The sequence below is a fragment of the Salvelinus fontinalis genome, chromosome 5 (assembly GCF_029448725.1).
Source record: "Salvelinus fontinalis isolate EN_2023a chromosome 5, ASM2944872v1, whole genome shotgun sequence".
NCBI classification, from domain to species: Eukaryota; Metazoa; Chordata; class Actinopteri; order Salmoniformes; family Salmonidae; genus Salvelinus; species Salvelinus fontinalis.
Genome location: NC_074669.1, coordinates 33,418,921 through 33,432,364, shown reverse-complemented (window position 1 = coordinate 33,432,364; position 13,444 = coordinate 33,418,921). Strand labels below are relative to the sequence as shown.

The following is a 13,444-nucleotide window of genomic DNA, read 5'->3' as shown; positions in this document are numbered from 1 at the left end:
TGGCCATATACCACCCCCCCTCGTGCCTTGTTGCTTAAGTAGACTTGCACGAGCCTTGGCTTGTGCGAGCTTGAACGGCTCATAGGAGCAGGAGCCTATCTCTGTTTTCTGTAGCGTGATGCAGCTTGACGTACAAGTACACCCCCTGGACAGGACGCTAGTTTATCGCCAGTGGTGGAAAAAGTACCCAATAGTCATACTTGAGTAAAGGTAAAGATACCTTAATATCAAAAGTCAAAGTATTTAAAATGTCTTATATTAAGCAAATCAGACGGCACAATTTTCCTGTTCTTTCAATTTACAGATAGCCAGGGGCACACTCCAACACTCAGACATACTTTACAGATGAATCATTTGTGTTTAGTGAGATCAGAAGCAGTATGTAACAGTCCTGACCTATTTATGTTAGTTTTTATGTGTTTTGGTCAGGGCATGTGTTTTGGGTGGGCAGTCTATGTTATTCGTTTCTATGTTGGTTTTGGTTTGCCTGGTATGGCTCTTGATTAGAGGCAGGTGGTTTGCATTTTCCTCTAATCAAGAGTCATATTTAGGTAGGGCATTCACACTGTTTGTTTGTGGGTGGTTGTCTCCTGTGTCTGTGTGATGTTACGCCACATGGGACTGTAGCGTTTGTTTGTAGTCGTGTACCTGTTCGTGCGTTCTTCAAGTTATATGTAAGTTCGTGTCTAGGTCTGTTTTCATCGTTTATTTGTTTTGTAGTTTATTCAAGTATAGTTCGTTTTCTGTCTACGTCGTGTTTGTTATTTTGTCGTGTCTTAAATAAATTATGTCTTCACAATCCGCTGCGCCTTGGTTCCCTCAATACTCCTCCTTTTCGGTTGAAGAGGAGGAGGATATTCGTTACAGAACCACCCACCCCACCAGAGCCAAGCAGCGGAGTCAAAGGAGAAAGGGACAGGAAAAGAAGGAGCAATGGACATGGGACGATGTTCTGGATGGAAAGGGTGTCTACACATGGGAGGAGATCCTAGCTGGTAGAGATCGCCTCCCATGGGAACAGCTGGAGGCACTGAGGAGAGCGGAGGCTACCGGAGAGAGGAACCGGAGCTATGAGGGAACGCGTCTGGCACGGAAGCCGAAAAAGCCCGTGAGTAACTCCCAAAAATTTCTTGGGGGGGGGCTAAAGGGTAGTGGGCCAAGGGCAGGTAGGAGACCTGCGCCCACTTCCCAGGCTCACCGTGGAGAACGGGAGTACGGGCAGGCGCCGTGTTACGCAGTAGAGCGCACGGTGTCTCCTGTACGAGTGCATAGCCCGGTGCGGGTTATTCCACCTCCCCGCACTGGGAGGGCTAGATTGGGTATTGAGCCAGGTGTCATGAGGCCGGCTCAACGCATCTGGTCACCAGTGCGTCTCCTCGGGCCGGCATACATGGCACCGGCCTTACGCATGGTTTCTCCGGTTCGCCTACATAGGCCGGTGCGGGTTATTCCACCTCCCCGCACTGGTCGGGCGACCGGGAGCATTCAACCAGGTAAGGTTGGGCAGGCTAAATGCTCAAGAGAGCCAGTACGCCTCCACGGTCCGGTATTTCCGGCACCACCTCCCCGCCCCAGCCTAGTACCTACAGTGTATACACTACGCACTAGGCTACCAGTGCGTATCCTGAGCCCTGTTCCTCCTCCACGCACTCTCCCTGTAGTGCGTGTATCTAGCCCGGTGCCTCCAGTTCCGCCCCCACGCACTAAGCTACCAGTGCGTCTCCAGAGCCCTGTACACACTGTATATTCTCCCCCTACTAATCCTGATGTGCTTGTCCTCAGCCCGGCGTCACCAGTGCCGGTACCACGCATCAGGGATAGAGTAGGCTTTGTGAATACAGTGTGCCCTGTCCCTGCTCCCCGCACTAGTAGGAAGGTGCTTGTCATTAGCACGGTGCCTCCAGTTCCGGCACCACGCACCAGGTCTACAGTGCGCCATATCCGGCCAGAGCCATCCGTCTCCCCAGCGCCATCTGAGCCATCCGTCTCCCCAGCGCCATCTGAGCCATCCGTCTCTCCAGCGCCATCTGAGCCATCCGTCTCCCCAGCGCCATCTGAGCCATCCGTCTGCCAGGAGCCTGCAAAGCCGCCCGTCTGCCATGAGCCTGCAAAGCCGCCCGTCTGCCATGTGCCTACAGAGCCGTCAGCCAGACAGGAGCCGCTAGAGCCATCAGCCAGACAGGAGCCGCTAGAGCCGTCAGACAGACAGGATCTGCCAGAGCCGCCAACCAGACAGGATCTGCCAGAGCCGCCAACCAGACAGGATCTGCCAGAGCCGCCAACCAGACAGGATCTGCCAGAGCCGCCAACCAGACAGGATCTGCCAGAGCCGCCAACCAGACAGGATCTGCCAGAGCCGCCAGCGAGCCATGAGCAGCCAGAGCCGCCAGCGAGCCATGAGCAGCCAGAGCCGTCAGAGAGCCATGAGCAGCCAGAGCCGTCAGTGAGCCATGAGCAGCCAGAGCCGTCAGAGCGCCATGAGCGTCGAGAGCCGTCAGCCTGCCATGAGCGTCGAGAGCCGTCAGCCTGCCATGAGCGTCGAGAGCCGTCAGCCTGCCATGAGCGTCGAGAGCCGTCGGCCTGCCATGAGCGTCGAGAGCCGTCAGCCTGCCATGAGCGTCGAGAGCCGTCAGTCTGCCATGAGCGTCGAGAGCCGTCAGTCAGCATGGACCTGCCAGAGCCGTCCAAACAGGACCTGCCAGAGTCCTTCAGCCGGGATCTGCCCCTTGTCCCGGTGTTGCCCCTTGTCCCGGTGCTGCCCCTTGTCCCGGTGCTGCCCCTTGTCCCGGTGCTGCCCCTTGTCCCGGTGCTGCCCCTTGTCCCGGTGCTGCCCCTTGTCCCGGTGCTGCCCCTTGTCCCGGTGCTGCCCCTTGTCCCGGTGCTGCCCCTTATTCCAGTGATGGTCCTTATCCTGGTGCTGCCCCTTGTTCTGGTGCTGCCCCTTGTCCCGGTGCTACCCCTTGTCCCGGTGCTGCCCTTTGTCCCGGTGCTAGCTGTTTATTTAGGGGAAGCTAATGTTTGGGTGGTCAGTGGAAGGGGTAGAAAGAAGAGGGGAGTGACTATGGTGGTGCGGGGACAGCGTCCTGAACCGGAGCCACCACCGTGGTCAACTGCCCACCCGGACCCTCCCCTGGACTTTGTGCTGGTGCGCCCGGCGTTCGCACCTTGGGGGGGGGGGTACTGTAACAGTCCTGACCTATTTATGTTAGTTTTTATGTGTTTTGGTCAGGGCATGTGTTTTGGGTGGGCAGTCTATGTTATTCGTTTCTATGTTGGTTTTGGTTTGCCTGGTATGGCTCTTGATTAGAGGCAGGTGGTTTGCATTTTCCTCTAATCAAGAGTCATATTTAGGTAGGGCATTCACACTGTTTGTTTGTGGGTGGTTGTCTCCTGTGTCTGTGTGATGTTACGCCACATGGGACTGTAGCGTTTGTTTGTAGTCGTGTACCTGTTCGTGCGTTCTTCAAGTTATATGTAAGTTCGTGTCTAGGTCTGTTTTCATCGTTTATTTGTTTTGTAGTTTATTCAAGTATAGTTCGTTTTCTGTCTACGTCGTGTTTGTTATTTTGTCGTGTCTTAAATAAATTATGTCTTCACAATCCGCTGCGCCTTGGTTCCCTCAATACTCCTCCTTTTCGGTTGAAGAGGAGGAGGATATTCGTTACACAGTATGGATGACCAGGGTTGTTCTCTTGATAAGTGTGTGAATTGTACCATTTTCCTTATCTGCTAAGCAATCAAAATGTAACAAGTACTTTTCGGTTTTAGGGAAAATGTATGGAGTAAAAAGTATATTATTTCCTTTAGGAATGTAGTGTAGTAAAAGTAAAAGTTGTGAAAAAATATAAATAGTAAAGTAAAGTACAGATACCCCCCAAAATTACTTAAGTTGTAATTTAAAGTATTATCGCAGGGCCTTGGCTTTAAGGGGAGGGCAATATCTGCACTTGCAATGTCATCGTAAGTTAAGACTATTTCCTCAGTGTGTGATAGAATTAATAACTATTAAAACATGAAATGTTTATTTGTGAATATGTTCCATGATGTATCTGATCAATTACGTATGTATCTAATAATATTTCTCTCTCTGTTCTCTAGTTCTCTCTCTGTGTTCTTTAGCTCTAGTTAAGGAACCAAGGAGAGAGGATACGCATGGAGAGGAGAGCCGTGGAGAGAAAAGTGTATGTTAAGTTCAATTTTACCAATCTGAAATGGTGGCTGCATCTCACATTATGCAATTACACTGAACAAAAATATAAACACAACATGTAAAGTGTTGATCCCATGTTTCAGGAGCTGAAATAAAACATCCCAGAAATGTTCCACATGCACAAAAAACGTATTTCTCTCAAATCTTGTGCATACATTTGTTTACATCCCTGTTAGTGAGCATTTCTCCTTTGGCAAGTTAATCCATCCACCTGACATGCATAGCACATCAAGAAGCTGATAAAACAGCATGATCATTACACAGGTGCATCATGTGCTGGGGACGATAATATCTCTGTCTGTATTGAAACCATTTTGTGGGGTAAAACTCATTCTGATTGGCTGAGCGTGGCTCCCCTGTGGGTGGGCCTGTGTCCTCCACGGCCCACCCATGGCTGCACCCCTGCCCAGTCATGTGAAATCCATAGATTAGGGCGTCAATTGACTGATTTCCTTATATGAAATCTTTGAAATGATTGAATGTTGTGTTTATATTTTTGTTCAGTACAGATGTCCACTTCAAATTCAAAGCATTCTGCGCAACATGGCCTGATTGTAGCCTTCACACTGGGCGATTTCACAAGCCGATTTTTTACTCCCAAGCCACTTTCTTCCTTCTATCTCTTCCTTGTGTGTGTAAGATAGCTGTAATTACATTGGGAGAAGAAAAAGGCCCTCTCCTAACGTTGTTGACCCTGTCATACTCAGATATCTTGGGAGCCTAGTCCGCCACATACGGTGTGCGAATGACAAGCAATCCAGAAAACTTATCAGGATGCTGTGGCTCGTGGCAAATTCATGGCTAAAATTACACAGTGGCATAAAGTATTAGACATTACCAGTGCTTTGTCCTTATTTGTGATTAGATATTACAAGTACAAATTAATTTAATTCATTCACATAGCAGAATACAACTGAACTCTGAATTGCATGATACAAATAAAAAAAATGTAACAAAAGGAACATACATGCAGCATACGTTTATGGAACTATTGTTGTTGATGTTATGATTTGTTGTTCAATAACTCAGTCATGTAGGGGGTGGATGATCTTTGAGATCATTCAGTTCTTGTTCTGACAGGTCCGAGTTTGTGTGGTGTAGATGGTGACTAGGCCGGGTTTGGGAATGGAACCCACCATCCTGGCGTTGCATGCCTCATGGGCATGTTCTACCAACTAAGACAAAAAGAGTTTCTGGTTACCATTTTCCACTTGCTGGTCCACCTCATGTCATCCTGGAACCCATCATTTTAATATCAGATGTTGTTTGCAGAATGCGTCCGTTTAGGTTGTTGGGTAAAGCAAACATGCAGGACTTTACATTTGTTTGGGTTGAACTGCATGGAGTGCTCATCCACCTAGGAGCACATATTTTCTAGACCATGTTGAAGGCTGGAGAGCTGGCCCACCCTAATGCCCTCTGCAAGGATCATGTCATCAATGAATTTCCACCTGTGATTGAACATCTGAAGTGTGTTGTCGATGAGGGCCAGGAAGATAAGGGTCAGTTGTTGCCATGGTGAAAGGGAGCCTTAGTACCTCACCCTCTGCTTCCTTTTGAAGAAAAGGTACAGCCCTGGGTGATACGGGACTCCCTGACTCCTAGCTGAATCAGGCACATTGTTACTACTGTAAGGTCTTTGTGGAAGACTTTGGCAAAATCTGCTGTTATTAAAGTGCAATGGTTTTACTTGCATCAGTGGATTTTACATAATGTCTAGGAGGCTGACCAATACATCTGTAGTCCACTTGCCCATTTTGCATCCAAGCTGTCTTGGGTCAAGCTTGTGGCCGATATATTCCAGCATCCATTCGGTAGCAAAACTGTCAGCCACCAGAATTGTTCCAGTGTTCTACAGATGTAATATCTGGAGAACCATTCAGATTGTGTTCATGACGTTTCTTAATTATGTTTCTTAATTATATTGACTTCTGTCTCTAAGAAACCTAATTTCTATTGAAAAAAAAGAAAATGTCATTATGACCATTACAATTCCACAGTAGTCTGTCAAGTACAATATTATCTTCTTTTTTGACAGATATAGTGACAAAATAGGTCTGTAAAGAACTATACACTAAAGCTAACAAATCATTTTACTTTATCTAACTAAGAATATGTTCAAATAGAATAAAGCCTATATTTGTGACTTTCTAAGTTTATTTTGATCACATCGATAAAAGGACTGGATATCTTGTGGTTCACGGAGCGGTGTCGTGTATTGTATGTTACCTAGATAACTGTATGGTGTAGGGAAAGTGAGGAGAGGTATGGCCACTCACCTCTTGTGAATGTCACTTGACGTTATTTCCCTACAAAAGGGATTGAGGCACACATTCATTTTAATAACAATCATTAGATACACATTTCACATGGAAAGTCAAGTCAACATAACATAGTAATATGTTGCCCAAATAGTATACTTTTTAAAGAAATAAGTGCTGTAATAAATTAGGTTTTATCTCCTTGGGAAATTACTTTCTTTTGCAGTTGTTCATACTGCAATGTTTTATCTGTTCGTGTTATTTGTTAATCCAGGCATTGTTCATGATAAACAGGGTCTTTGAAGTACATTTTTTACCCTTTTTGGTAATGTAGAATGGAAAAGCATTTTTCCACAAATTTCTACAAATTCTCAAAATTAAGGCATGATCGTTGTTGGGGTGAGGGTTTAGGGTGTAATAATGTAGAATATACTACAACATTTGCATTACATTTTGCCTTCATTTCACCTACCTCTCTTTGTTGCCCCTATGCTTATTGAGTTGTTCTCGTTCCACAACCTTTTCTGGCAAATTTTATGATTTAGCTTTTTACCCCAAACCATATTGCCAGGTGCATAGTGCCTGCAATCTTTCCTGACTTGCGAGAGGAAGAGCGACCTGAAAAGGGTGTTCCGCAACCAGAAAAGACTGTGCTTATCTGCTATGATTGCCTCATCTGAGATCAACAATCTCTATAAGGTTTATCAACACCCCCGCCGGCACAATTTTTTTTTAACCCCACTGGAACTGGAGAATTGCCCTTTCAGGTATGGAATGGTTTAAGCATCAAGGAGTAAAACTGGGTTTAGGCACTGCATCTCAGTGCACGAGGCGTCACTACAGTCCCTGGTTCGAATCCAGGCTGAATCACATCTAGCTGTGATTGGGAGTCCCATAAAGCGGCGCACAATTGGCCCAGTGTCATCTGGGTTTGGCCGGGATAGGCCGTCATGGTAAATAAGAATTTGTTCTTAACTGATATGCCTAGTTAAATAAAGGTTCAATACAAAAATGTTAATCTGCTCTTACTAAAAGTGCTTTAGCTTCCTACTGTTCTAAGCTTTCGGTTGAGGAGTTCTATGTCAACTCATGTCACTTGATTTAGCTATTGCTTTCCCCCATGAGAAATCAATTCATTTTGTGTAATAGCAAGTGGAATTGAGATGGAATTGATCCAAACCGTGGTTCTAAGTTGATAGAGAGAAGAACAGGCTGTGGGACAGTCTCACTACCAACTTGTGCTATCCAGGTAAAGTACATGTAATTAGACATGGCTTGTTTGGTTTGAGGACTGCTCTGTACACTGAGAACACACTGTCAGAGGCGGTGATTCAGGCTGATTTCATCATTACAGGACACGTGATATCATCGGCTCTGTAGGGTCATCAGCACTCTAGGGTACTCAGTTTGTCTGAGGTCTAAGGACGCCAGCCAGCGACCTAGCCTAGCACAGGCCGCAGCTGGATATGTTGCTTCTAGAGAGATTTTAAAATGACCTTTATTAACACAATTGAACTGTATAAGATACAAGAGAAACACAATTAAACCCACACATTGTAACAGTCCTGACCTATTTATGTTAGTTTTTATGTGTTTTTGGTCAGGGCATGTGTTTTGGGTGGGCAGTCTATGTTACCTGTTTCTATGTTGGTTTCGGTTTGCCTGGTATGGCTCTTGATTAGAGGCAGGTGGTTTGCATTTTCCTCTAATCAAGAGTCATATTTAGGTAGGGCATTATCACTGTGTGTTTGTGGGTGATTGTCTCCTGTGATGTCTTCGTCGTTGTCGATGTGTTTCACTTACGGGACTGTTTGGCTGTTCGTGTGTTTCGATGTAACGTTCCTGTCCGTGAGTTTACGTTTGTTATGTGAGTTTATGTTCAGGTTCCGTTCTACGTCGTTTGTTATTTTGTAAGTTTTGAAAGTGTTTGTTTTCGTTGTCATCGGTGTTCGTTATAAAATAAAGATGGCATATTTCCCAGACTCCGCATTTTGGTCAGAAGATCCTTCTCTCCTCACCTCATCTGAGGATGAGGAAAGCGACAGCTATTACAGAATCACCCACCAAAATACAGAGACCAAGCGGTATGGGAAAAATGCTCGACGGAGCAACAAGGACTTTTGGACTTGGGAGGAGATCCTGTCTGGTAGAGGACCCTGGGCGCAAACTGGAGGAAATCGCTGCTCTCGTGAGAAGAGTGAGGCAGCCACAGCCCAGGAGCGCTGGTATGAGGAGGCAGCTAGGAGACGTGGATGGAAACCGGAGATTCAAGCTCGTAACCGGAATTATGAGGGGACACGTCTTGCACGGAAGCCCGAAAAGCCCGTGAGTAACTCCCAAAAATTTCTTGGGGGGGGGCTAAGGGGTTGTGGGCCAAGGGCAGGTAGGAGACCTGCGCCCACTTCCCAGGCTAACCGTGGAGAGCGGGAGTACGGGCAGACACCGTGTTACGCAGTAGAGCGCACGGTGTCTCCTGTACGTGTGCATAGCCCAGTGCGGGTTATTCCACCTCCCCGCACTGGTAGGGCTAGATTGGGCATTGAGCCAGGTGTCATGAGGCCGGCTCAACGCGTCTGGTCTCCAGTGCGTCTCCTCGGGCCGGCATACATGGCACCTGCCTTACGCATGGTTTCCCCGGTTCGCCTGCATAGCCCAGTGCGGGCTATTCCACCTCGCCGCACTGGCAGGGCGACCGGGAGCATTCAACCAGGTAAGGTTGGGCAGGCTCAATGCTCAAGAGAGCCAGTACGCCTGCACGGTCCGGTATTTCCGGCGCCACCTCCCCGCCCCAGCCTAGTACCTACAGTGCCTATATTACGCACTAGGCTACCAGTGCATTTCCAGAGCCCTGTTCCTTCTCCACGCACTCTCCTTATAGTGCGTGTATCCAGTTCGGTGCCTCCAGTTCCGGCCCCACGCACTAAGCCACCTGTGCGTCTCCCAAGTCCTGTACACACTGTCACTTCTCCCCGTACTAGTCCTGAGGTGCGTGCCCTCAGCCAGGTGCCACCAGTGCCGGTACCACGCACCAGGTATAGAGTACGCTTTGAGAGTTCAGTGTGCCCTGTCTCTGCTCCCCGCACTAGTAGGAAGGTGCTTATCATTAGCACGGTGCCTCCAGTTCCGGCACCACGCACCAGGTCTACAGTGCGCCATATCCGGCCAGAGCCATCCGTCTCCCCAGCGCCATCTGAGCCATCCGTCTCCCCAGCGCCATCTGAGCCATCCGTCTCCCCAGCGCCATCTGAGCCATCTGTCTTCCCAGCGCCATCTGAGCCATCCGTCTTCCCAGCGCCATCTGAGCCATCCGTCTGCCAGGAGCCTGCAAAGCCGCCCGTCTGCCATGAGCCTGCAAAGCCGCCCGTCTGCCATGAGCCTACAGAGCCGTCAGCCAGACAGGAGCCGCTAGAGCCATCAGCCAGACAGGAGCCGCTAGAGCCGTCAGCCAGACAGGATCTGCCAGAGCCGCCAACCAGACAGGATCTGCCAGAGCCGCCAACCAGACAGGATCTGCCAGAGCCGCCAACCAGACAGGATCTGCCAGAGCCGCCAACCAGACAGGATCTGCCAGAGCCGCTAACCAGACAGGATCTGCCAGAGCCGTCAGTGAGCCATGAGCAGCCAGAGCCGTCAGTGAGCCATGAGCAGCCAGAGCCGTCAGTGAGCCATGAGCAGCCAGAGCCGTCAAAGAGCCATGAGCAGCCAGAGCCGTCAGTGAGCCATGAGCAGCCAGAGCCGTCAGAGAGCCATGAGCAGCCAGAGCCGTCAGAGCGCCATGAGCGTCGTGAGCCGTCAGCCTGCCATGAGCGTCGAGAGCCGTCAGCCTGCCATGAGCGTCGAGAGCCGTCAGCCTGCCATGAGCGTCGAGAGCCGTCAGCCTGCCATGAGCGTCGAGAGCCGTCAGCCTGCCATGGGCGTCGAGAGCCGTCAGCCAGCATGGACCTGCCAGAGCCGTCCAAACAGGACCTGCCAGAGTCCTTCAGCCGGGATCTGCCCCTTGTCCCGGTGTTGCCCCTTGTCCCGGTGCTGCCCCTTGTCCCGGTGTTGCCCCTTGTCCCGGTGCTGCCCCTTGTCCCGGTGCTGCCCCTTGTCCCGGTGCTGCCCCTTGTCCCGGTGCTGCCCCTTGTCCCGGTGCTGCCCCTTGTCCCGGTGCTGCCCCTTGTCCCGGTGCTGCCCCTTGTCCCGGTGCTGCCCCTTGTCCCGGTGCTGCCCCTTATTCCAGTGATGGTCCTTATCCTGGTGCTGCCCCTTGTTTTTGTGCTGCCCCTTGTCCCGGTGCTACCCCTTGTCCCGGTGCTGCCCCTTGTTCCGGTGCTAGCTGATTATTTAGGGGAAGGTAATGTTTGGGTGGTCAGTGGTAGGGGTAGACAGAAGAGGGGAGTGACTATGGTGGTATGGGGACAGCGTCCGGAACCGGAACCACCACCGTGGTCAACTGCCCACCCGGACCCTCCCCTGGACTTTGTGCTGGTGCGCCCGGCGTTCGCACCTTGGGGGGGGGGTACTGTAACAGTCCTGACCTATTTATGTTAGTTTTTATGTGTTTTTGGTCAGGGCATGTGTTTTGGGTGGGCAGTCTATGTTACCTGTTTCTATGTTGGTTTCGGTTTGCCTGGTATGGCTCTTGATTAGAGGCAGGTGGTTTGCATTTTCCTCTAATCAAGAGTCATATTTAGGTAGGGCATTATCACTGTGTGTTTGTGGGTGATTGTCTCCTGTGATGTCTTCGTCGTTGTCGATGTGTTTCACTTACGGGACTGTTTGGCTGTTCGTGTGTTTCGATGTAACGTTCCTGTCCGTGAGTTTACGTTTGTTATGTGAGTTTATGTTCAGGTTCCGTTCTACGTCGTTTGTTATTTTGTAAGTTTTGAAAGTGTTTGTTTTCGTTGTCATCGGTGTTCGTTATAAAATAAAGATGGCATATTTCCCAGACTCCGCATTTTGGTCAGAAGATCCTTCTCTCCTCACCTCATCTGAGGATGAGGAAAGCGACAGCTATTACACACATAGAAGAGAAACAAATCAAATCAAATGTTATTTGTCACATGCGCCAAATACAGCAGTGAAATGCTTACTTACAAGGCCTGAACCAACAATGCTGTTTTAAGAAACAAGTGTTAAGAAAGTATTTACAAAAATGAACTGAAGTTAAAAAAATAAAAATAAAAAATAAATAAAAAATAAAAAAATGTAAAAAATTAAGGCGGAACAATAAAAGAACAGTAGCAAGACTATATACAGGGGTACCGGTACAGAGTCAATGTGCACCGGTGGCACCGGTTAGTCGAGGTAATTGTGGTAATACGTGTATGTAGGTAGAGGTGAAGTGACAATGCATGGATAATAAACAGAGAGTTGCAGCAGTGTAAAAATGGGGGAGGGGGGGGGGGGGGGCAGTGCAAATTGTCCGGATACACATTTGATTAGCTGTTCAGGAGTCTTATGGCTTGGAGGTAGGAGCTGTTAAAAATACTTTTGGACCTAGACTTGGCGCTCCGGTACCACTTGCCATGCGGTAGCAGAGAGGACAGTCTGGAGGCTGGTGGCTGGAGTCTTTGGCAATTTTTTTAGCCTTCCACAGACAACGCCTGGTATAGAGGTCCTGGAAGGTAGGAAGCTTGGCCAAAGTGATGTACTGGGCCGTAAGTACTAACCTCTGTAGTGCCTTGCGGTCGGAGGCCGAGCAGTTGTCATACGGCGGTGATGCAACCAGTCAGGATGCTCTTGATGGTGCAGCTGTATACATTTTTGAGGATCTGAGGACCCATGCCGAATCTTTACAGTCTCCTGAGGGGGAATAGGCTTTGACGTGCCCTATTCACAACTGTCTTTGTTTGGACCATGATAGTGTGTTGGTGATGTGGACACCAAGGAACTTGAAGCTCTCAACCTGTTCCACTACAGCCCCGCCGATGTTAATGGGGGCCTGTTCGGCCCGCCTTTTCCTGTAGTCCGCAATCAGCTCCTTAGTCTTGCTCACATTGAGGGAGAGGTTGTTGTTCTGGCACCACACTGCCAGTTCTCTGACCTCCCTATAGGCTGTCTCATTGTTGTCGGTGATCAGGCCTACTGCTGTTGTGCCATCTGCAAACTTAATGATGGTGTTGGAGTCGTGTTTGACCACGCAGTCATGGGTGAACAGGGAGTACAGGAGGGGACTAAGTACACACCCCTGAGAGGCCACAGTGGTGAGGATCAGTGTGGCAGATGTGTTGTTACCTACCCTTACCACCTGGGGGCGGCCCGTCAGGAAGTCCAGGATCCAGTTGCAGAGGGAGGTGTTTAGTCCCAGGGTCTCTAGCATAGTAATGAGCTTTGAGGGCACCATGGTGTTGAACGCTGAACTGTAGTCAATGAATAGCATTCTCACGTAGGTGTTCCTTTTGTCTAGGTGGGAAAGGCCAGTGTAGAATGCAACAGAGATTGCATCATCTGTGGATCTGTTGGGGCGGTATTCAAATTGGAGTGGGTCTGGGGTTTCTTGGATAATAGTGTTGATGTGAGCCATGAATCTCCTTTCAAAGCACTTCATGGCTACAGACATGAGTGCTATGGGTTGGTAGTCATTTTAGGCAGGTTACCTTGGTGTTCTTGGTCATAGGGACTATGATGGTCTGCTTGAAACATGTTGTTATTACAGACTCGGTCAGGGAGAGGTTGAAAATGTCAGTGAGTACACTTGCAAGTTGATCAGCACATGTTCGGAGTATACGTCCTGGTAATCCGTCTGGCTTTGCGGCTTCGTGAATGTTGACCTGTCTAAAGGTCTTACTCACATCGGCTATGGAGAGCGTGATCACACAGTCGTCCGGAACAGCTGATGTTCTCATGCATGCTTCAAAGTTGCTTGCCTTGAAGCAAGCATAGAAGTTACTTAGCTCGTCTGGTAGGCTTGTGTCACTGGGCAGCTCACGGCTGTGCTTCCCTTTGTGGTCCGTAATAGTTTGCAAGCCCTCCCACATCCGACAAGCGT

The 13,444-nt window shown here is 49.1% G+C and overlaps 1 protein-coding gene across 1 annotated transcript in view; it reads left to right on the top strand.

Annotated features, from left to right (window-relative positions):
- The first annotated feature begins 5,591 nt into the window (after positions 1–5,591).
- LOC129856074 (tensin-3-like) overlaps positions 5,592–13,444 on the top strand; it is a 104,576-nt gene continuing 96,723 nt past the window's right edge. The window contains exon 1 of the mRNA XM_055924199.1: positions 5,592–5,712. Within this exon, the coding sequence (XP_055780174.1) occupies positions 5,592–5,712 (121 nt within the window). The remainder of the gene's footprint in view (positions 5,713–13,444) is intronic.